Here is a 21,731-nt window from a genome sequence, read left to right on the forward strand (position 1 = left end):
AAAAGTAACAGGAATACCTATGGAACGAGAACTCAAAAGAACTGTAGCCAGTTGCCAAGTTTCCTTACCTCATAGGTTTCAAGGCGATCAAGGTAAGTTAACAGCTTCAGCCTGCTACGGCAGAGTTCTTTTTGTTCCAATGTCAGCCTGTGTTCAGAAGAGGAATTTTCATGCTTGCAATTGATATTGTACATCATATGAAGGCAAGGATTAAACAATTAATGACTTTGTGCACTGGAATATATCAAGAAATTAAGTAAACCAAGAACTTTGACACAATAATAGTGCCAATTATATTTGAAACCACTTTCCTATTAGGAATAACATACATAAGAGTAATTACATTCTTGCAACTCTGTAGTTATAATAAACCTCTAATTCTGAATAAAGCATGGCCTAATGTTTCATTTACCTTGAGAAGTTTACTGATAATAGCAGTTCTTGACGCTTCTTGGCCTCTTTTTCCTTTCTTGCATCCATTTCTTCATCTGGTGACAAAAAGTCTTCATAGGGAATGTCAATGTCCACCTCCCCTGGTAAGATAAATCTGCAAGACAAACCCAACAACATCATCAATGTTGATAAAAAACCAACAACATAAACTAATTTTTTATAAAACTTATTAACACAGCTTTCCATTTATTTCTTAACCAAAATCCAAACCTTTTACAGAAAAAGATAATTCTGACTTTTGCTGTTGTAGAGCAGCAGGCACTCATCACAAGTCAAGAGGCCATCATCTCTTATTTCCATCCCCTCCCTAAAACAAACCAAAATACCAAACCACCAACCACACAGCTATGATGGTTGATAAATTTCTAAATTCCACCACTAGCACTGGGATTGACAGCAGCTCTACAGCATACAATATTAATAGCTGACTGCACAAAGAACAGCCTCATCTCTTTCTAACACCAACAAATGAATACTGAAGAGAATTGTCTCTGCATGTGTTTCCCCACTGACCCACCGTGTTTTGCTTTGTTCCCCTCCCCACCTGAACAACAGAAGATCATTACAATTAAGACATACAACAAAATGCATTTATAGGGATAGCTGCAGCTCCCAGAAGAGGCAACACAAACAGATTGTGTGTTTTCTTCATCATAGAGAACTTCATATGTCAAAGGCCATCCAGAGAAGAGGGAAAATGCAGTACAAAACCTTTTACAAACATAAAATGAGAACAGGTACCTTATGGACATCTTTAAACTAGTTTGATTCAAAACATTACTTTTCTTAAGGTCCTGCAAAAGCATCTTAACATTTTCATTAGTGGTTGATATAAAAAAAAAAAAATTACCAAATTATCAGAAAAGACTTCACACACCATTCTTTAAAAAGAAAAAAGAAAACAAAACAAAAATACTCTTCCCAAACCTGCCACCATCTTCTCCTTTTCCTATGGCCACAAGAGCCTCTAAGTCTGTGCCTTTCAAGCCATACTGAAGCAGCTTCTTAGCAGCATCCACATTCTCTGGAACTCTTTCCAAACACTCATGAAGAACCCACGTGCGCTTCTTGATTTTGCTCTGTCCAAGAAAAGAGCATAGACACAATATTATATGTTTTAATCCTCCAAAGCAATGACATTGGAAATGTTAAAATCTTCTAGAGCGTTTCTTCCACTTAAGAGAATGCCAAATTAATCTGATGACTGACAATGCAAACCAGCAAAAGAGGTGAGAACGCAGGAAACATAATTCCCTCAGAGTATATGTGGCAGAAAAGGGCACAGAAATGCCAAATGATTTAGCAGAACTTTCACAACAACTGGAATAGAAGTTATTATTTTTATTCCTTCAATAGTATCCCTTCCCCTTAAACCAAATAAAAAGTGATGTTTTGGGGCTAAAATTCAGTTTTTATAAACCAAGTGTATTCCCCAATAGCACTACAGTCATTTTTAATTCCAACCTCTTCACATGCCGATAGGATTCTGTGACAGAAAAAAAAACCCACCACGGTCACGGAGTATTATTGGTCTTCTCAGCTTATCTTCAATTGAGATTACATAGCACATGGAGAACGGCTATTTGTAAAAATCTTATTTTGACATTAAATCAACGCTTGACTTGAAAAAACAAAAATTAGATTATATTTCTCTTGAAGACTTTACCTTATAGCACCATTAGAAGCACCATTAGGTTGTACAGTTTTGACAACACTTCACTGAGTTTAAAGTCTTTCTTTCAAGCCAAAAAAACCCACATTCGATTCTACTGAAAAGCTTCAGTTACAGGTAGCAGTTCACTGTAAATTTTCTTATTCAGATTTTGCTATACAGCTACTGATACCAACTTCACCTTTCCATTTCATTTTCTAAAATATTTACAAGTCATTTAGGTGTTTTATGTTTATATTTAATACTATTCATTTGCCAGGCAACAATCTACTGCTGCATGTAGGGGAGAGATTATACTAGAAAAAGCATGCTGCTGTTAATGAAAATTAGAAGATACTCCAAAGGAAAGATTTCCAGTTATGTCCAAATTCTCTAGATCAGGCCTTCAGTTAAATTAACAAGACCACTCTCTTCCACATAACATGAAATTAAATTTGCAAGACAGCTCTCCACATTGCCACCAATTTATGTTGCATAAATTAGAACACACTTGAGAATTCAATTTCTGTAAAGATAATGCAGACATTCCAGTAAGAAAGCCTAGAAGTCACAAAAAACAAACCCACCAGATAGTCCTGAATTGAAGCAACGTTAACAGCTGACTTCCTCCACTGTCTTTGATACACAAGATCAGAATCAAGGCCATATGCTTGAGCCAAAGACAAAGCTTCCCCGTATTCTTCATTATCAATCTAAAAAGCAAACACATGCAAATGAAAGTCATCCAATTTCCATATTAAGCAATCAAATATTAATTCTGTGTGCTGAAACAGGTAGAGGAATAATTACTGTGAGTATGCTTAAGCAGGTAGGAAAGAGAATGGCTCAAGATACAGACGAGTAAAACTCAGATCTGAGGGACACCTCTAGAAAATCAGAGATTTTGCCTCAAGAAAAAGAAAGAAGTTATTTAGGTAACTAGTATGACATCGACACTCTGTGGAAACTAACAGCTATGAAGTGAGCTGGTTTACCATCAGAACAATTGAAATGGCCTAGACAAAGTGCTCTCTAGAGTAGTCCTAAAAATCAAGTATCTGTTCAGTACAAGAGTCACAGGCCTGATTTGTATGTAAGCCTGAAAAAACATGCAAGTACCAGTTAACCCATTCCTCAGCCAGTAACAAGCTGAACTAATTTCATTCAATCTATTTGCCAGGTCTGTCATTATTTGTAAACATTCACACGAGTACACTTCCAAGTCTGGCCAAGATGATACAGTGTCTCCTCAGTGACCTGCAAACATCATCTCATTTGAATTACTGTATTGCTGGTTTTAAACAATGATCCCTTCAATTAGGTAACACATTATACCGTCAACTAAGAGACTTAGCAATATGCGTCCAAAATACTCCTGTTAACATAGCAAGAATTGAAAGGGGTGGGTGGGGTGGAAATCTTTCTAAATAAAGCTGATTAAGAGATAGGACCCTTCCTTCTACACTTACTTTTCTCTGGTACAGTTCCTCTGGAGTCGTGGATCTCAAACTGACAAGGCGGAAATTCTTTGTAATAGTACGTGGACGTTTCCGTGGAGGAGCAAATCGTTCCATTTCTGTCACAAAGTACAGACCTTGCTTTAGGTAACTGAAGTATCTGTCCTTAGCAGAAGTTTCGTCATCTGAGTCAGATTCATCTTCTCCCTCATCTTCATCACCAGGCCTGCTCTCCAAGCGTAATCTTTTTGGAACAAGTTTTATCTCACACTGCACAGAAAACACGAATATGAAATGTCCACCTAGTAAACCTCAACTATTTGGTGAGAATTGAGTATATCTTCACACCCAGTCCTCCAAATTTCAGAATCAACATCCTCTCTCCTCTTCTCCTTTTAACCCTTTATTTCTCAGCTTGCTTAACACACTCCACAAACTCTGTGTGTCTCCTGGATCTGAGGCTTCATCTCTTACCTTCTGAAGCAAGAGTTGAAGGCTTCTTAATAGCAACCTGCTATTATGCTAAGTGTCCTGCACCACCCCAGACAGGCAGAACCATGGGGACTTCTTCATACACTGTTACATAGCTTACTGCAGCGTACTCACAGCTATACAACTTGTAGCTATTCAATGCAAGGTTTTCTGTTGAATGCAAATATAATCTCAGACCACATCCTTAGGCTGTACTGGCTGTCTCCTATTTCCAGTATAAAACTTTCCAAAAACACACATGCAAGCTTTGATACATATTGAGATACTCTGATAAATACTAAACTTTTAAGACGTTTAAGGCCTATTTCAGTGTAAGCCTTCAGGTAGAGTGATTTTCTTAGTTTCAAAGAAAATTCCTGGTTAGCTTCATTATGTTCTACCCCTTCCTGGAATCCTACTAAAGATGAACAAAAAATACCTCTTATGTGGCGGCTTTGCCTTAATTTAAATGCGTTCCTCATTTCTTTTAAATATACTCCCTCTGTAAGAGGCATTTGTTTCAAAATGGGAGGGGGAGGCTTGCAGTATTCTTCAAAAGCACTAGCATACAAAGCAGTGAAAACTGTCAACACTGTTTCCTGCAACAAGATTCCTCTCAGACTCAGCTTTCTACGAGTTTTACTTCTACCCTCCAGAGGTTATTTGACAATCAAATCTTTATTAAGACAGTTAAGTTGCAGCAAGTTCGGAATTTCACTGCAATACCTATCTGGAGATAAGGAAACAGAATCGCTTATTCTGTTAGTAATAACAACTTCATTTTTTAACCACACCACACACACAACACCCTTAGAACTACATACACAAAAGCAGATTGTTCTACTGCATTCCAAAAAAAGGTATCTGCTTGTGCACATTCCCCACCTCCAGGCTTAGAAATCCTCCATCATGAGCTGAAGTGACCTGAGGAGAACTCTCAAACCATTCACTTGACTTTCCCAGCAAGTTTCTCAATGTCTTGACCGATGACACAGTCAACGCACCAGAGCAGCGAGCCAGGATGACACAATTATCTGCCCACCAATTTATATCTATCAGCGGGTAATAGGATTCTTTGTCTAAAACAAATAAACAAATAACTTTAAACATCAGATAAGAACAGAAGTGACTTCAATTACTAAGAGATTTCACCTGATGGCCTAATTTAACAGACGTTGATTATTGTTTATGCATCCTTGGTTCACCAAGTTTGCATTTTAGATTAATTATGTTTTACTAAATCAGTTTTGCATTAAAGAAACCTGTTGAGAAGGGGAAAAAAATCACTTCATTGTGGATGCAATTATTTTCTAATATTATTTGGAGAAAGAATTCACAGTAAACAGATTTACTTGCACAAAATACAATAAATTTTAGGTATTTGATAAAGATCTACTTCAATACTTCCCAGGCCATCCTTGACCAAGTCCCCCTGGCAATAAAGATATAGTATTGATGAAAATCAGAAAAAGTTACGCTGCTTTTGAGGACAAGTGACAACTATCAACAAGACCTCTCAAACAACCTACAAGATGAGGTTAAGAAGACTAAACCAACAAAACAAATAAAAATTGCCACGACTGATGATGGAAGCTGTGTCATTTCTAAGACTGTCTTGATTATGGTAACTGGATGTTGGGAGAAAACATTCACCAGAAAGTTAACTCAATTTGTTCACTACAGTGTCATTTCCCACATCTCTGATGAAAACAGATCTTTCCCCAAACAGCACTGAGAAACAGATCAGCTTAGCACCTTTCTGCCACTTCAGTGCTTAGTCAGCAGCCTACCCACAAAGGTCAACTGAATTAACCCAAAGACAGAATCACCAAGAAAAACAGCACAAAGAAACAGAGATCTTTTAATAATATAGATGCATACAAGCAGTAATGAATGGATCATGGAATAGCTATTGTTCTCTGCACTCTTCCAAGAGCCATGCAATAACCAGGTGATTAATGCCTGCATGTGGTGGCCTGAATTTTGGGAAAAGAACAGAGACTGACATGAGGCAAATGCAGCTGGAGGACACAAAGGCCTTTTCCTTTAGAATTTTAAATGTAAACCTTTACATTACATTAGCGTTCAAGATTTATTAGACATTCATAGGATAAAGGTAAAGGACAGTTTAGGTTTTAGACTGTTGGCTCTAATAATGCATTACCTACAATATTATGATGTAGTGGTTTCTGATACAAGCAGAGACATCTGCTGAAATTTCAGCATTCTAGAGAGTCATAATCACATGATTAATAATAAATGAAGTCCTGTACTAACTGGAATATCATCTTTATTTATGGTTATGGCTGCAAAAGTATTCCTAGGAGAGGATTTTAAATAATACCTATTGTGACACTCATTTATCTATGCCATGCTACAAATTCAAATTATACATACAATTTTGGCAGCTATTCTAATTGAGATTTAATTAAGTCATTTCAGGCCTTCGTATATTTGTGTAAATATTTTTAATTACACAATGGTATAAAATAATGATCTAACAGTACCACATACCTTTTATTTTCTTTCTTTTTTCAGTAGAGAGTTTCCAGTCTGGGTTGAGCTCGTCATAACCTGGCTATACAAAAAAACAAACAAACAAACAAAAAACCACCAACAGAAAAAAACACAACACAGACAAAAAAGAATTACATGCAAGTAAAAGAGACCATCTGTGTTACGAAGATTACTTACTGTATTGCTGACCAACTAACTTTTCAATGAAAATGCTCCCCATAAATTCAAACTTTTCTTCAACATAAAATGTACAGCTGCTATAGTGACATTGTACTTTTCTCCAGACAGTTAAATTAAAAAAAGTCATAGCAAAACAGACTTCTACATTCCTAAAACTCCGTATTATAAAACAAGAGTACCATCAGACCTGGCCTAGTCAGCATTAAACAGTAATCACACCCTAAAGATTTCTGAAATAAAGGCTCTCCAGCAATCAGAAGCCTACCAAGCATTTATTTTTCATGTCTATACATAAGACTACAAGCATATAGAAGTATCTCCAAGTCCTTCTGTTTGGGCTGTGTAAACATTCCTGAGTACCAGCCTAGTACAGTGCTGTAAGTGTTCACTCTGGTTATCTTCGTAACTATAAAGCCCCTTTGACTAGTGCAGGAAGAGAAGCAACATTACTTAATGATGCGCTGCAACATTTAGAATTAGCAAGCTGTTGCTGTGTTGCCTTTTTAAAACTTTTAGTAATATCAGAAACACGGGAACTACACAAATACAGATGACAGTAATCCTGCCCCTAAGTGCAATGCAATGGAAATACAGGTAGATTATACAGCTGACAACTGAAGCAGGCTTGGGTCAAGCGGAAGGTCATTTGCCGATTTAATTTTTTAGTAGAAAGAGAAGGGTCTACTAATTAAAACTAAACATGAAGCCACTTTTAAGTTATTCTATCAAATATGTGTGGGTGACAATAGGAAACACGCACATCATGAAAATATCCGTTATACTTGGACACCAGTCTCACCTATAAAAATCATTCTACAGTCAAATAGTTAAGTACTGTTTTATGTCACCCTCGCTAAATGATAGTGTCCTGAAAACTGCTTCAGAATACATATTATCATTAAAACAAACAAACAAACAAAAAAAAGCACTGTAAGCACCCTTAGGCAAAACCTGTATTCTCACAACAATCTTAAGTTTACGTTAAGAATACATACAGATAGATAGATATGCATACATACACACAGTACAGCACTTTTGCCAGCACCGGAGCAGAATCTTTAGTTGGTTGGGTTTTGTTTTTTTAAAAGCACTTTCCCTAAATAAGCTTAGAATTACATTTCTGTGGTGGACTGATGCCAGCTAAGCACTGCACAGCCGCTCACTCACTCTTCTGCCCAGTGGGACAACACAGGGAGAGCAAAAGCAAAAATAGTCATGGGTCAAGACAAAGACAGTTTCATAAGCAAAAGCAAGCCAGAAAAAAATTAAAATAAAAACAAGTGACACCAAAAGCAGTCCAATGCCCACCCAGTCTCAGAGCCATATGTACCCACCAAAACCTCCCTCTGCTCTGTTTTTATTTCTGATCATGACATTATATGGCATGGAATATCCCTTCCATCAGTCAAGGTCAGCTGTTCAGGCTGTGTCCCTTCCCAGGTTGTTGCACACCCCCAGAGTACTCACTGGGGGACAACAGTGACAAACAGAGAAGGCCCTGAAGCTGTGCAAGCACTGTTGAGCAACAGCTAAAACACTGATACGTTATTAAAACTGTTTTGGTCATAAATCCAAAACCCAGCACCATACAGGCTGCAATGAAGAAAATTAACTCCAACTCAGCAAGACCCAGAATAGTTTCACAGTCAATACAGCCTAACCAGATCTGACTGCTTACCTCTAAGAACCAAAACTTAAGCTACACAACACCACAGCCATGTTTCCAAGTCAGTAGTCCCGCTCTTGCAGTCAGACTCAAAAGATAACAGCACACCAGTAGTGTTTAGGATGGCAACACACCACATGATCTCTAAAAGTATTCATTGACTTGAAATTCCCTATAGTCAAAGTTTTTAGCCTATCTTTTTTGCCATTTTTCTTGAAAATGTTCATTTAACCTCATAGTCATCATGATACCAAAGGACATCTTCCTTCATTTTGTCCTCTTCCTCATTATAGGAGCCTGTGCCTATATGCAATGTCAAAAAAGTGTTTTGTTGCAGACCTTATAGTAACCACTGCACCATGTGCAGAGAGCAGAGAAATCCAATAGCATGGGGAAAAGCTGTCCATTGTTTCATATGATTGCATAAATCTTAAGAATTTAAAACATCTACAAAAATAGAAGAAATATTTTTGTATTGGAATTTCTAAAGGAGTCAGTACACTGTCCAAAGGTTTACCCTGCAGAAGGAAATTATTAAGAAGTTCAGGAACTGCAAATGTTTAATGCTAATATAATGTGGATTTATTGATCAGTATATGCACTAAAGCACACCTGTTTACATTAAGTAGCAAATGTTTCATTCTATTATCATTTTCTAAGAAGAAGCACACTTCTGTACAACAAAACCATCTTGAGATCAATACTGTATAGCAAATATTAGTAGTAATTTCTGCCATATATGTCTAGTGAACAAAGATCCTGTTTGACAGGTTACCCTGTTTGGACTTGATGTCGGTTCATGTCTTGTAGGTTTAGAACATAACACACAGCACTTCAAGTGAAAAGCCTTTCTATATCTATTAGCCAATGAATTAATAGGAGTAAACCCAGAATACTTCACATACCTTTGTACATCATTTCAGCTTTGTCACTTTTCAAAAATGCAGATATATTTTCCTTATTAGAATATAAAGTTATTTTTACCCAGAGAGTGTATTAGTTATCTGGAAATTTCTTTGAAAACTAGTTAGTTTTCAATTCCCAATGTTCAAATTCACACTAGTCATGTAAAAGTTTGCCAGTATCTGGGCAATTCCTATCTTAAGTTCCCCTACTTAGTTTTGCAAATAATTTCTGTAGAAAGCATGTGAGTTACTAATACCAATCTGATGAACAACCTGTTCTGGAGCATTATCTGGCAGAAGGCAAGGTAAATTTTAATGGAGGAATAGATGAACACATTAGATATCCAGCAGAATTTGGTTTGAACCATTCAAGCAAAGTTACCTGTGTTGGCCTCCACTTATATTTTAAAACAGCATTTCAGTCTAACTGTTACCCACTTGGCACCAAAATGCCTCGTGAAAAACTGGTTCTTTTTCTTAATTTTTCAAGTTTAAGCCTTATGGTTAAAAAATAGAAAGATTATTTTAAAAGAAAATGTAGGGCTCTTGAAAAATATGGAGTTGACTGGAAAGACAGCCAGCAGCTAAAGCACAGTTATCTGAACTACTTTCACATTCTAGGAAAACACATCTCTAGAGGATTACGCCATATAATGCATGTTTCTAAGTATCTACATCCTTCTTACCTGATCAGTTTGGTCCCATTCTCCTTGTTGTCTGAGAGATGGAATAGACCAGATCGTCAGTTTTCCTGAGAAATGAATAGCTGCCAGAAGAGCTCCATCAGGAGAAAGATTCATCTTGAAAACTCCATCCTGCCAAATATTATGTCAAAGTAAAAAATAATAAAAAAAAAAAAAAAAATCAACAAACAAACAAGCAAATAACAAAAAAAACCAAACAAAAAAACCCTCTCCACATGCATCAAGGAATACCTCCCTCCCCCCCAAAAAAAAACTTCCCCAAACTATTTAACAACCTGTATAAAGGAAGAACACTACCGTAACACAAAAAACTCTTTAGGAATGTGAACTTTTCTATCTCATTGTTATACAGCAAATAAAAACTGAAAGCGTATCATTTCTAGTTGCACAGACAGCAATGCAGAGCTACTTGGAGGAAAAACCACAGGCTGTCCTCCGTTCACAGAAAACATTCAGCAGCCTCAGTTTGTTACCAAAAAACAGTTAGTACAACAGCTTTTTCCTCCCTGGGAACAAGCTTTTGCATGAGCATTATTACCACAAAAAAAGAAATTAAAGAGATACACACACTAAGAGATCTTGGAGGAACACATTTCATTTCATGACACTGATTTGGAATTTAAGAATCTCTCGGGTAACAATAGACTAAGCAGCAATATAGCAAACTTCAGATTAAGGCCATACAGATGAAGTAATTCAACATCTCTAAATACACTTCATCAAGGATACCAAAATTCTCCTGGATTACGTTTTCCTTCACTTTTGGATATTTTAAGATGCAAAACATACTTCTAACAAAGTATTTCCTCAAGGACTCACTAGCTCCCACATAATGACAACTGGATCTATACACTATTTCCACAAGACTAGCTTCTAAGTATACATTCAAATCATGAAGTCAAACCTAGTGCCACTGGCAAAGCATAACAATTTCTGAAAAAACAATTCCTATTTGTTCCCCCCAGTCCAAACTGAATTCTGAGTATTTAGAAAGATTGTTACATTCTCAGTCTAGTCTTTGCTGAAAGACAATAGGATGTAGATTCCAAAACTCAGTGTGTTTATAAAATCCCATTTTGTCAGTTCCTAATAAGGACCCATCCTACAGTAATATTAGAACTGTTCAAGTCTGCAGCTAATCAATTAAGCCAGCACTTCCCCTCTTGGAAAACACCCCCTAAATGAAGTACAGGAAAGTTACTAGATGCCCATACAATTAAGAAGTTTTAATGGCATTTCTACAGGACATTAGTGACGGTTATCAGCTGAAGATAACAATATTCTTTTAGGGGATGTTTGTTTGTTTGGGTATGGGGTTGGTTTTTTTTGTTATTTTTATTTTATTTCTTAGGCTATTTAAAGATCTAACTATGCCACAGAACAAGTGACAATCAAGTAATCTGCTCACTGTTGTTCAGTGGTTTGCAGCTATTGAGAACACTGCTTAAATCCAAGCTTAAAGTATGTTCTTAATTGAAAAGGAGAGTATTATTAAGTTTTTTAAAGACAATTAAGAATTATCTGTATTAGAAAAATTTCGTAAGTATTCTTTGATTATATTCTTAAGCAGCTAGAGTACTGCAATCTCTACTGTAGTTTGCCAAGGAATTGTACCTGCCAACTAATGGCAATTCTCTCTTTACAAATCAATTTGCATGCACAGAAGACAAAGAACAAGACTGTTAAAGAGCTTAGAAACATATAATTAAAATATATAACCCATTCAGATAAATGATCAGTGGTATATATCACTGATCTTAAAGAGTTTACTCAGTAGTTGGTAATAATTCTCTTGCTGTTAAATTTAGATGTTGGGTGGCCATTAACACATCCAGATTCACCACTTGAGCACTGTTATCTAGAAATTAATCAGTTCTTTGGCAAAGCAGGCAATGCTGCCTTAGTAAACAGCTTGTCAACTTTATGGAACTGCAGAACAAGATACTGTAAACCTCAGCAGGTTGGCACTTCACATTTTTTAAGTGTCATTTAAGTTAGCAACACTAAGAATCAAATCCCAATATAGCTAGTTCTAATATACAAGTCCTCCAGCTGCTGTTCCTGTCATATGTCAACACTTGCCAATTTCCCACTAAGAATATAAACTACCTCACATGTTTGTATCATTTTCTCTGAAATCAGAGTAAAACATTCAAGGATGAATAACAATCTCTGCTTCTCTTTGTAAATTTAGTACCAGCAAGTGCAATGAAGTTTAGTACAGCTACACTCAGTACTAATCTTCCAGTAAAAAAGTTTACTTCAGCCTTCTCTTGTATTTTCAGTGAAGGAAATAAAACCTCTACCCATTCCACCCTCAAGAGAGATTCGGAAAGATTTGTTTTCCCCTTCCAATCAAGCATGTAATTTCTTCTTTTAACCAGTCACCTAAACATCCTAAAAATCAATTAAGGTCATTTCAAAGTCCATGTAACTTCAGACCAGCCATTTTTCCTCTCTGGAGGACACAGGAGGGTGGTATACAGATTCTTTACTGTTCTTTCCTTGCAAAACAAAAGAAGGCAAAACATTTATTTTTTTTTTACAAGCAGGGAAAGGGGGACAAAACAAGGCATCAAACCAAAGCTGCACGCGCCTAGTAGACAAGAGATAGGAGAAGGTGGGTGCAGTACTGCACAGGTAGCTCCTCAGTCATATAGAAGAAAGCCACAAGCACTGTGTGCAAAGCCTTAGAAATATAAAAAGCACACACCTGCACCTCAGGATGACAATATTTCACACTCACTCATTCAGAGGAAAGGAGAATATAAGACCCATACCCAGGCTTTGTTAAGAACAAATAGATTCTGATCAGCAATTTCATTAGGTTCGCATGCATCTTGGTAGCAGAAATTTGACCCACAACAAACCTCTGAAGCTACTTAGCAAAATATTTCAATAGTATCTCATAACAGACTGTAAAATTCAAGTCTTTGTGTCTGCCCTATTTAAGCCATCAATCATTAGTTTGAATCCACTCATTTTTTCTTCCCAGCACTGTATGAGAATTTTGGGTTGTAAGGTAAGGGATTTTTATTTTGCCTTCTAGTTGAAGTGGGGTAGTGAAAAAGGCTGAGGTTTGTTCCTCTTATTTCTCTCTTGGGCACGTATTTGAGAAACATCATCACAATTCACTCTCCTCTTGTAGAATATGTAACACATCTAACATGCTATTATCATTACATTCATGAACAAATAACTAGGAGGCTTTTTATACCTTCCTTTCTGAAAAAAGTTTACATTTAATATTGAACTCTACATCTCTAGACCTGTTCCTGTCAGTATGCTGAAAATACAAGATTCAAGCTTCAGCAGATGAATTAACTGGATTTTTTTAAAAAGCCAAATAAATGGCAAGCTACTCCATTTACTGCTAAAAGCTTATTATTTTTGATAAGAATTAAGATTTCTATAATACGTAAGTTGCATAAATTAAAAACTAGTTTCAATCAGTCTCTCAGGCAATTGTGTTAGTAAAAAACATTTCTGAGGTAGACCTAGACTTTAATACCTGTTCTGTTCCTCGCCTGCTGTAAAATTTTAAATTCATAATCCTTAATAATCCTCTTCTCTGTGCCTGTAAACAACAGAAACACATCACACAATGAGAGACAATCTCATACATTTTTTTATGTACCAAAACCAAAGTCATATCTAAAGTACTAAAACAACTCTGCAGGTTTCTTTAAACTTCCTTAATACAGCCTACTTCAAAATAATGCAAGGATAGTAAACCCCAGTTTGTATAACTTTGCCCATTTCATCAGGTATGCATCATGCCACAGAAAAGCACTACCCATGTGCAGTGAAATTAACAGCTCACTTTTAATACTAAGCAATTCCTATATAAGAGCAAATATTGGAATTTATCTCAGTATACTGTAGATTGATTGCACTTTATCCACACAGCAGCTGTTACCAAATAAAACATTTACTTATACTAGAAGCAAAAGATGTCAAGAGTCAGACTTAAACAGAAACATTTATTTCAGGCGCGCTGCCTTTTGTTATGAAGTAACAAAAAGACAAAAATAACTGGAGTTTTTTCCAGCAAAGACATGTAACATATCCCAGTAAACAACAAAGGAGATTGTTTATTTCCACACTACAATTTTTGTTGTGTCTTGTTTTAGTTTGTTTGTTTGTTTTTTAAACCACAAGTGATAATCAAGAACTTAAAAGTTCAAATCATACTACAGGAAAAGCAAAGATAGACTGATGCTGAGAGGGAAGATATAACTTACTACAAGTTCACATGGTAGCTTACAAAACAATAAAATATTGCCTTAAATTCTTCTTTCAAAAAGAGATTAATATTGAACTTCCAATTAGATAATTCTATTGGTGGCAATATTCATCCAGTAAAACAAGGAAACATACTTACTGTTCTAACATCATCTTCATAACTAGTGACCTGTTTATAATGGGGAGAGCCTGACAGAACTCTCCAAGCAGATATCCCACAACCAGTTGCTTTAGATACTCCATCTTCATCCGTTTCACAGCCTCCTACAAGGAGAAGTCTGTAAAATACAAAGACATATTATGGTTTTATATACTGCCACATAAATGGGGGGGGGGGGGGGGGGGGGTAATTGTCTTAAGACAAAACTAGAGCAGTTTGCTTGCAGTAACAAAAAGACTGATACCCAACAGCCCCAATAAGCTTTGTCTGTGAATAAACACCCTGAAGTTTAAAAAGACTTAAATATTACCTGAGTAACACTTGGTGGGTTTTTTTTTGTTATTTTGTTATTTGCTTTCCAAATAGGGCCCAATTCCCAACATTTAAAATAAAATACGTCTGGCTACAAATTTGAGCTTTTCCTCTACCCACAAGGAATGCTAACAATTACAGCTTAAGCTTATGAAAAGCTGTGGTCATTCTGTTTAACTATTAGGTTTCCATTTATTCAGATGTAGTACTAAAGCTATTTCTCTTTTATTGAAGAATTTAACGCATCAAGGTTTTCCAATTTTCTTTTCTAAAGCCACCCTACTGATTATAAATGTGCATGCAATAGTTTTGTTACATGCAGTAGATGACATTTTAAGAACTTTGAGGGAAGCCTTACGATCATTGCTAATTACCACTAAAATGTATCAAAATATTTTCCCTTGAAACTCACTTTATTAGCAAGAAGTTTTATATTTTACTGATAACTGCTCTGACAAAAACTAACAGGTCTGTTTGGAAGCATCATTTCAGTGAACAACCCATCAAAAAGTAAAGTATCTGCAAAAAAGGCACAGATTGGAAGAGCCAGGAGTTCAGCCCTGAGAACACTCCTTTATCAATTTTCAATCTCTGCATTACTCTTGAGATGCTCTGCCACCTAGTGGCTGACAGTCATATAGCTCTCAGCTGCGATCTGAGCGTATTCCAAAGCATTATCTGCAAAAGTCAACTGAAAGAAAAAAGAAATCAACTGAAAGAAAAAAGAAGAAAAAAGGGGAAAAATAAATCCTTCCCCATTTAATACCCTTTAACAGGTCAGCAAAACATATTTAACATTCCCAGGTTTCAAGCTATTCAGAAATATACAGCAAGATGATTTATACCATGGATGCTCACAGTCTGTTCAGGTTCTTAAAGAGTTTTAGTTATTTTGTAATGTAAAGAGTTGCCTAAGCCAGCAAAACAGGAATCACTTTCACTATTTTTCTCAAAAACAGCAATAGGAGACTCTCAGTATACCATAATTAACAGGAGAATAGGTAATTTTACGTTGTTCTTATGATCAGAAAGTAAAGCATAGCACAGCTAAGAGTTATTATTTCTCTCTTAAGGTGGTGGTCTTTAACTTTAGAACATGTAAATTGCCCTGGCTGTGCATCCATGACACAGTGGTTTCTTCTTCCTTCTTCCAAGAAAAACTATCATATTATTTAAGGAACAAATGGATTCCTATGAAAGTCAAGGAAATCTACCATGAGTAGCGCAGATCATATTTCAGACTCCTTAAAACTGGTAACCTGACCAGCAAACGTGCTTCTTGAGTAATTAGCATACATTTTTTGTAGTAGTAACACAGGAGAAAAGCAGACAAAACTCACCTATCATAGCTTTCCTGTAGATACTTAACAAAGCAACTGGGTTATGAAGATAAGAACCATTAGCAAAACATGGCATTAGACACAGCAGCAAGGGAGAACTGTACTTCAGCATTATGGAGATTGCAGAAGCAGCTTCATCATAAAAGCTACTTGTTAAATAGAGAATACTACTACTGTTGCTCAGTAAGCACAGCAGTCCCATTGTTAAAATACCAAAGAATTCCTACAGCGAACACATCTTTCCTGAACGAGCTAGTAATATGACTGCATTAAGCCTCTTACGTGACAAACTTCAGATCTTAAATGAACCCAAGTTGCTCTACATTTTAACAGTTTCCAACCAACACAACTGTTTGGTTTTCATCTGGTGGCTTATTCTGGTCAACTAGTTGGGCAATTCAACTAAGTATCTGGACAGGAACTCAGAGGAACATACAAAGAGACCACTTTAACACAAAATACTAGTAACGGCACTTTGTTCTGGAAGTCATACCAAGCACAAGCTTGATCTGAGGATATCTCTGGTACCAGGACTCAAAAAGAAACTACTGGGGTTGGTTAAAAGTAACAATGAAATTACGAATAATGATGAAATAATGAATATTATATGATAATAGTGAAAAGGCAGACATTGAAAACCAGAGTATTTAAGTAATTCCATATTCAAGCAACTGAGGAAATTAAATCAGATACAATAAGCAGGGCAACAAAGCAAGTTTAATTTCATTCAACTTTGGGACGACAGCAGATCCTATAAACTACTTGAACAGTTTGCTATTCTTTGATGAAGAAAGTGACTTTCACCAAGGAAGGCTTGGAAAGAACATCAGTCCTTCAGGAACATGGAAAAACACAAGGTACAGCCACCAATAAACAACGTAGTTCTCAGAACTACACAAAATATTTTAATACCAAATTTTCTGCTGCTTTACTGGGGGAAAAACACATTTGGGAAGAGAAAAATTTCACATATTAAGTGTCATCCAATTAATAATCCATGCTGCTAACAATCCAATTAAATATCCCTTCTGCATATCTTTTTATTTTCTTTCTCCCTGACCTTTTCCTGCAACTTTCCTCTGCCTACAATTGTTCCATCAGAGAAGCTTGACATGCTGCCACTAATCAAAGAAGAAAAGAGCTGCCCCCAACTTGTACAAAAGCCATTGTTTAGATGTGCTATCATTCTTCTGACGAACTTCAGTTAAAACAAAACCAAAAAAAAGTAGTGAGTTTTCAAGTATCTTGCAGCACATACCACATATAAAAAAACCAAACCAACCCAAAAAACCCCAAATTTTCAGCACAGACATAGCGCACCACATGAAGTTCCTTGTAATAGCACCAATAGGGTTTAGGGCAAAATACTTTATCTACCCTGTTGTAGGGGTATGATCCAGTTTATGTCCAATTGCAAACAATGCAGTTTACGTCCATTTTAGCTAGCCCAGAATAAAAACGTTTGGGTACCCAAACATCTGAGCACACAGTCCAATATCATGAAAACATATCTTAAAACATGGGAAGATATTGGCAAGATCAATGTCACACAGATCATTACGCATAAAGTGATCAATGTCCTAACATTTTTTTAGCATAGAAAATGAGTTTGATGTGTCTCTTTTGCAGGCTTTCTTGGGGAAAGCTTTAAAAAAAAATAAAAACCAAAAATCAGTAAACAAGAACTGCATGAATTTGCCACAGCACAGCTGGCACAATCCTTTGGAATATTAATTTCTCTATAGTCCTGTCCATCCATGGGCACATGAATTCTCCCATAAGCTTCAACTTCCACTGAAATTTTTAATTCACTGGCATGTTGCAACAGCAGCAGTGACAAACTCAATTACAATTGACCGAACTGTGCCAGGGGTGACTGTGAGACAAATAGTAGCACAAAGACAAAGAGAAGAACTGTCAATAATAGTGACAGCAAGAGCTCCAAAACTGCCTAAACTAGCTCTCAAAAACTCCATCAAGATAAATCTTTTCAAAGAAATTTCAGAAAAATTGTCACATACAGTGCAATGTATTTATAATTCAGAAATATTTTTTAGGATAAATGAAAACCAATGACAGCTGGAATGAAGATGTCATATCAGTTTAGATACACACAAAACACACAACCTCAAGACAAAAAGCCTTCTCTCAGGACTGCAGAGAAATTCATCAGGGCAGCACGTACTCAAAAATTTAAAAAGCTTTTCAGAGAGCAAAATACAACAGCAGGGACAGAAACTATTAAGATGAATAACAACACTGACATCAAAAGAAAATGAAAGGTACTCCTGAGAGCCTCAGCAAAGATCTGGCCTTGTTTACCAATTATTTTTTCAGGACTAGACAGGAGATGACTCCAAAATAACAAGTTGACAGGTAGACTGGAAACGGCAACAGGAGAGGGTTTTTTTTCCCCCCATTTACTTTTTTTTTTTTTAAGTTAGTCTCAGTCTGAAGAAACAGATACCATGCCAACAACTTTTTTTTTTTTGTCTCAGTAATTTAAAAAACTACTTTTCCTGGCCAAATACTTGGGTTCTTAAATCCCATTGTATCAGCTGTAGTTTTATGCCACTCCAGATAGGTCACAAAGCCACTTTAATATATGACACTTAATAGTAACTCTGTAAATAAAACTTTCCTTTCTATCATGCTGCTATGGAAATCAAGGTCAACGCAACATCCTTCAGTACTTAAAGTGTTAAAAACCTAAATAATTTTTCTTCTTGCATGTATTCTCTACACATGCCACAGCTAGCAAGCAGCAGTTTGTGCAGCAATTTCTGGGCTCCACTTCTAGATCTGCTTAGTCTTCTACATACTCCTGGAATCATCGCAGGACTCCTGGGAAGCCTTTGAGGAACTTCACAAGGCCTGCCATTGCCAGGAAGAGCTACCTAACAAGCTCTAGGTTTTAACAAGGTCGGCCAACTGTTTCTGATCAAAGGGTGCTTTGAGCTTTTGTTCCAGCTGACTCCTGATCAGTAAGTGTTAGGAACCCTTTCAACAAGTCCTAGAAAAAGACCTATGTAAGTGCCAGACCTAGAGCACAGCCAAGTATTTTGTGCAGTGGTTTGCAGAAAATCATGGCTAGAAACTCTGAACATGTTCTCTGCAATTGTGGTGAAGCACCACCAGGCTCAGTCCCAGCACCCAACTGGAGCAGCTACCCTCACACATCAGACCATCCTCCTAGGAGAGGATACAGATGTGCAAGTGCTTGGACTGCAGGTATATGGCTGCAAGCAACCTGTTCTAGTGGTCCCTGCTATGAAGGGGAATGGATTAGATTACCTCCAGAAGTTCTTCCAGTCTCAAAAAAATGGCTGCCCTTGCAATACCTCAAGTGTACTTCATTTCAAAGGTTTCTACAAAGTTGGGCTGAAAATAGCTAGTATAATTAATGCTGGCCTCAAGAACAGCAAGTTCAACGGAGACACCCAAGAAAAACTTGGGACTTCTACACAATTCTTCATTCATCAGCTTTGTTACAACAAGCAAATTCCAACTGATTCTAAAACCTTTTATCTCCTATAGTCATCACAAATTTTAGGCTCTAGTAACAAACATTTTTTGTAACAATGGCAGATAACCCTGAAGTAAGACATTCAGCTCCAGATTAAGATACTCAAAATAAACTGGTGTTGAACCTTCTGTTAGTGCCTACAAAGAGCTCACAGAGGCAGACAAAATTTTAAGTTTTGTTAACTACAGTGCACCATAAATTCCATCATAGGTGAAGTCCAGATTAGATGAAAACACCAACATTAATTTAGGCATCTAAATTAAGGTATATAACACTTTTCAAGAGCAGTGAAACTCATTATTAGACTTTTTCCCAACGCTATTGTTTCAAGTTTTCTTACAGACTCTGATACATGCCCTACTGACATATTCTCTTTGCAATTATCATTAATTAATTAATCACAAAATTAAGCATATTAAGTTCTTTAGTGCTATTTTATTGCACTGTAATAGGTAACGAGCAAATATATGGCAATATAGAGAGCAGTAAGTCAAGGCTCACAGTGGAGATAGACCAGTATAACTTCACGATTTGAAACTAAATGAAATGCAAGACAATGTAAGTTCACCTTTGTCACTTTGTCATAAGTGATCAAGGTTCAAATTACTGAAAGTGAAAACTTCAAAGAGTTCATATGTATTCACAATTTCCTTGAATATACAATATAAGGAAACTGCCTCCCTTCAACTCCTGGGATTTTTCTGGATAATGACAATTTCAGCAAAAGACTCTGCTCATGAATTTAGATTCTTTACTGTCAGATAGAAGTCTTCTACCACAGAGTAAGTTCAAAACAGAATAAACCTGCCTACATGAAGGGCAAAACATCAGTTCTTTCTACTTTCCATCCACTTGTACATTCTTTCAAGTACCAATTTTTCAACTTTACTAAGCTGCACTAAAGTGGCTGCACTTAGCAGGAGATACTACAATCACAGGGGACTCTACCCAACTTTCTGTTTTCATGGAATGCATCATGGTATTTCCTGGTAAAAACAAGTAATTCCTGAATGTGTATGCGACACATCACGCAAACTTACTATTTCAGCAGCAGATATAATCACGTTTTCATGTAAGGAAAGGGCATTTCTGTCCCTAACAAATATGGAATATAGAAAACAACAACACCACCACGCCAACCATAAGCTTCCATAAAAATATAACTTTAATTACTAACATTCTGAATAAGCTATTCTAAGCACAAAGCCAGCATTTTCTCCTGCTTTTACTTCACACTAATACAAAGTTCTAAAAACATTAACCTAATATCTTTTAAGAGTAGTAGGAAAACCAAAGCTATTACTTCTCTTGGAGGTGAGAGGAAATCAGGAAAACAAGAAACTTTTTCCTCTTTCCTCTCTCCTCTTTTAAAACTCTAAGGCAAGAAGCATACACAAAGCAATATCCATATTATCTGGCTGACAACTACAGCAGCTAATTTTCTGTATATTTTCTTGTTAAACTCTTATAATGGATGAACCTATTAACAGTTCTGACATCATTTACTCAGAAATGCACCAAAAATGAAAGGCAAGCCCATCCATCTATTGTAATTGTCAGAATAATTATTTGACTATACTTTGAATATTAATCGATATTCTTTGCAACACTCATTGTTAAAATCAATCTACTTCCTAATATTACAAGCAGAAAAGATAACTTTGGAAACAAGTCTCAAAAACCATTAGCCCTGGTCTGCTCAAATAAAAGGATGAGTAGGTTCTGTTGTCTGGTCAGATAGCACTACCAAAGCTCCATAACCCACACCTATTACCTCAAAACTCTGTATTTTGTATACTGAATATTAATTATGTGGAATTAAGAGATATGAACTAGGTAGAAAGAAAAAAAAAACACTCAAAATTAATCTCTCAAAGTAACAAGCTAGAAGAACACTGCTTCTCACGAATTACTTTTTTTCTAAGATAAACAGGACAGCTCACTTAGCATTGAAGAATGAGATAAAGTTTTTAAACAGCGAATTTTTTCTGGTATTCTATAGCCAAGCCTAATTTCTGTTTAAAACAATGCAGTGATACAACATAGTGCACGACTAGTTCAGTTCTAGAAGATCTAATAGAAGACATATCTAGAAGGAAGTTTAGTCCCTGCAACTGAAAAGAAGTAGAAAAATAATTTGCCGA

The 21,731-nt window shown here is 36.3% G+C and overlaps 1 protein-coding gene across 1 annotated transcript in view; it reads right to left on the reverse strand.

Moving 5' to 3' along the window:
- The window catches only part of NBAS (NBAS subunit of NRZ tethering complex), a 183,642-nt gene that overhangs the window by 149,764 nt on the left and 12,147 nt on the right, over window positions 1-21,731 (reverse strand). Inside the window, exons 10-19 of the mRNA XM_040597509.1 lie at window positions 14,389-14,527; window positions 13,516-13,581; window positions 9,987-10,115; window positions 6,547-6,610; window positions 4,918-5,111; window positions 3,574-3,831; window positions 2,692-2,817; window positions 1,381-1,532; window positions 413-547; window positions 69-147 (exon numbers count right to left, since the gene is read on the reverse strand). Of these exons, the coding sequence (XP_040453443.1) occupies window positions 69-147; window positions 413-547; window positions 1,381-1,532; window positions 2,692-2,817; window positions 3,574-3,831; window positions 4,918-5,111; window positions 6,547-6,610; window positions 9,987-10,115; window positions 13,516-13,581; window positions 14,389-14,527 (1,342 nt within the window). The remainder of the gene's footprint in view (window positions 1-68; window positions 148-412; window positions 548-1,380; window positions 1,533-2,691; window positions 2,818-3,573; window positions 3,832-4,917; window positions 5,112-6,546; window positions 6,611-9,986; window positions 10,116-13,515; window positions 13,582-14,388; window positions 14,528-21,731) is intronic.

This window comes from Falco naumanni, chromosome 6 (genome assembly GCF_017639655.2).
Source record: "Falco naumanni isolate bFalNau1 chromosome 6, bFalNau1.pat, whole genome shotgun sequence".
In the NCBI taxonomy this organism is placed as follows: Eukaryota; Metazoa; Chordata; class Aves; order Falconiformes; family Falconidae; genus Falco; species Falco naumanni.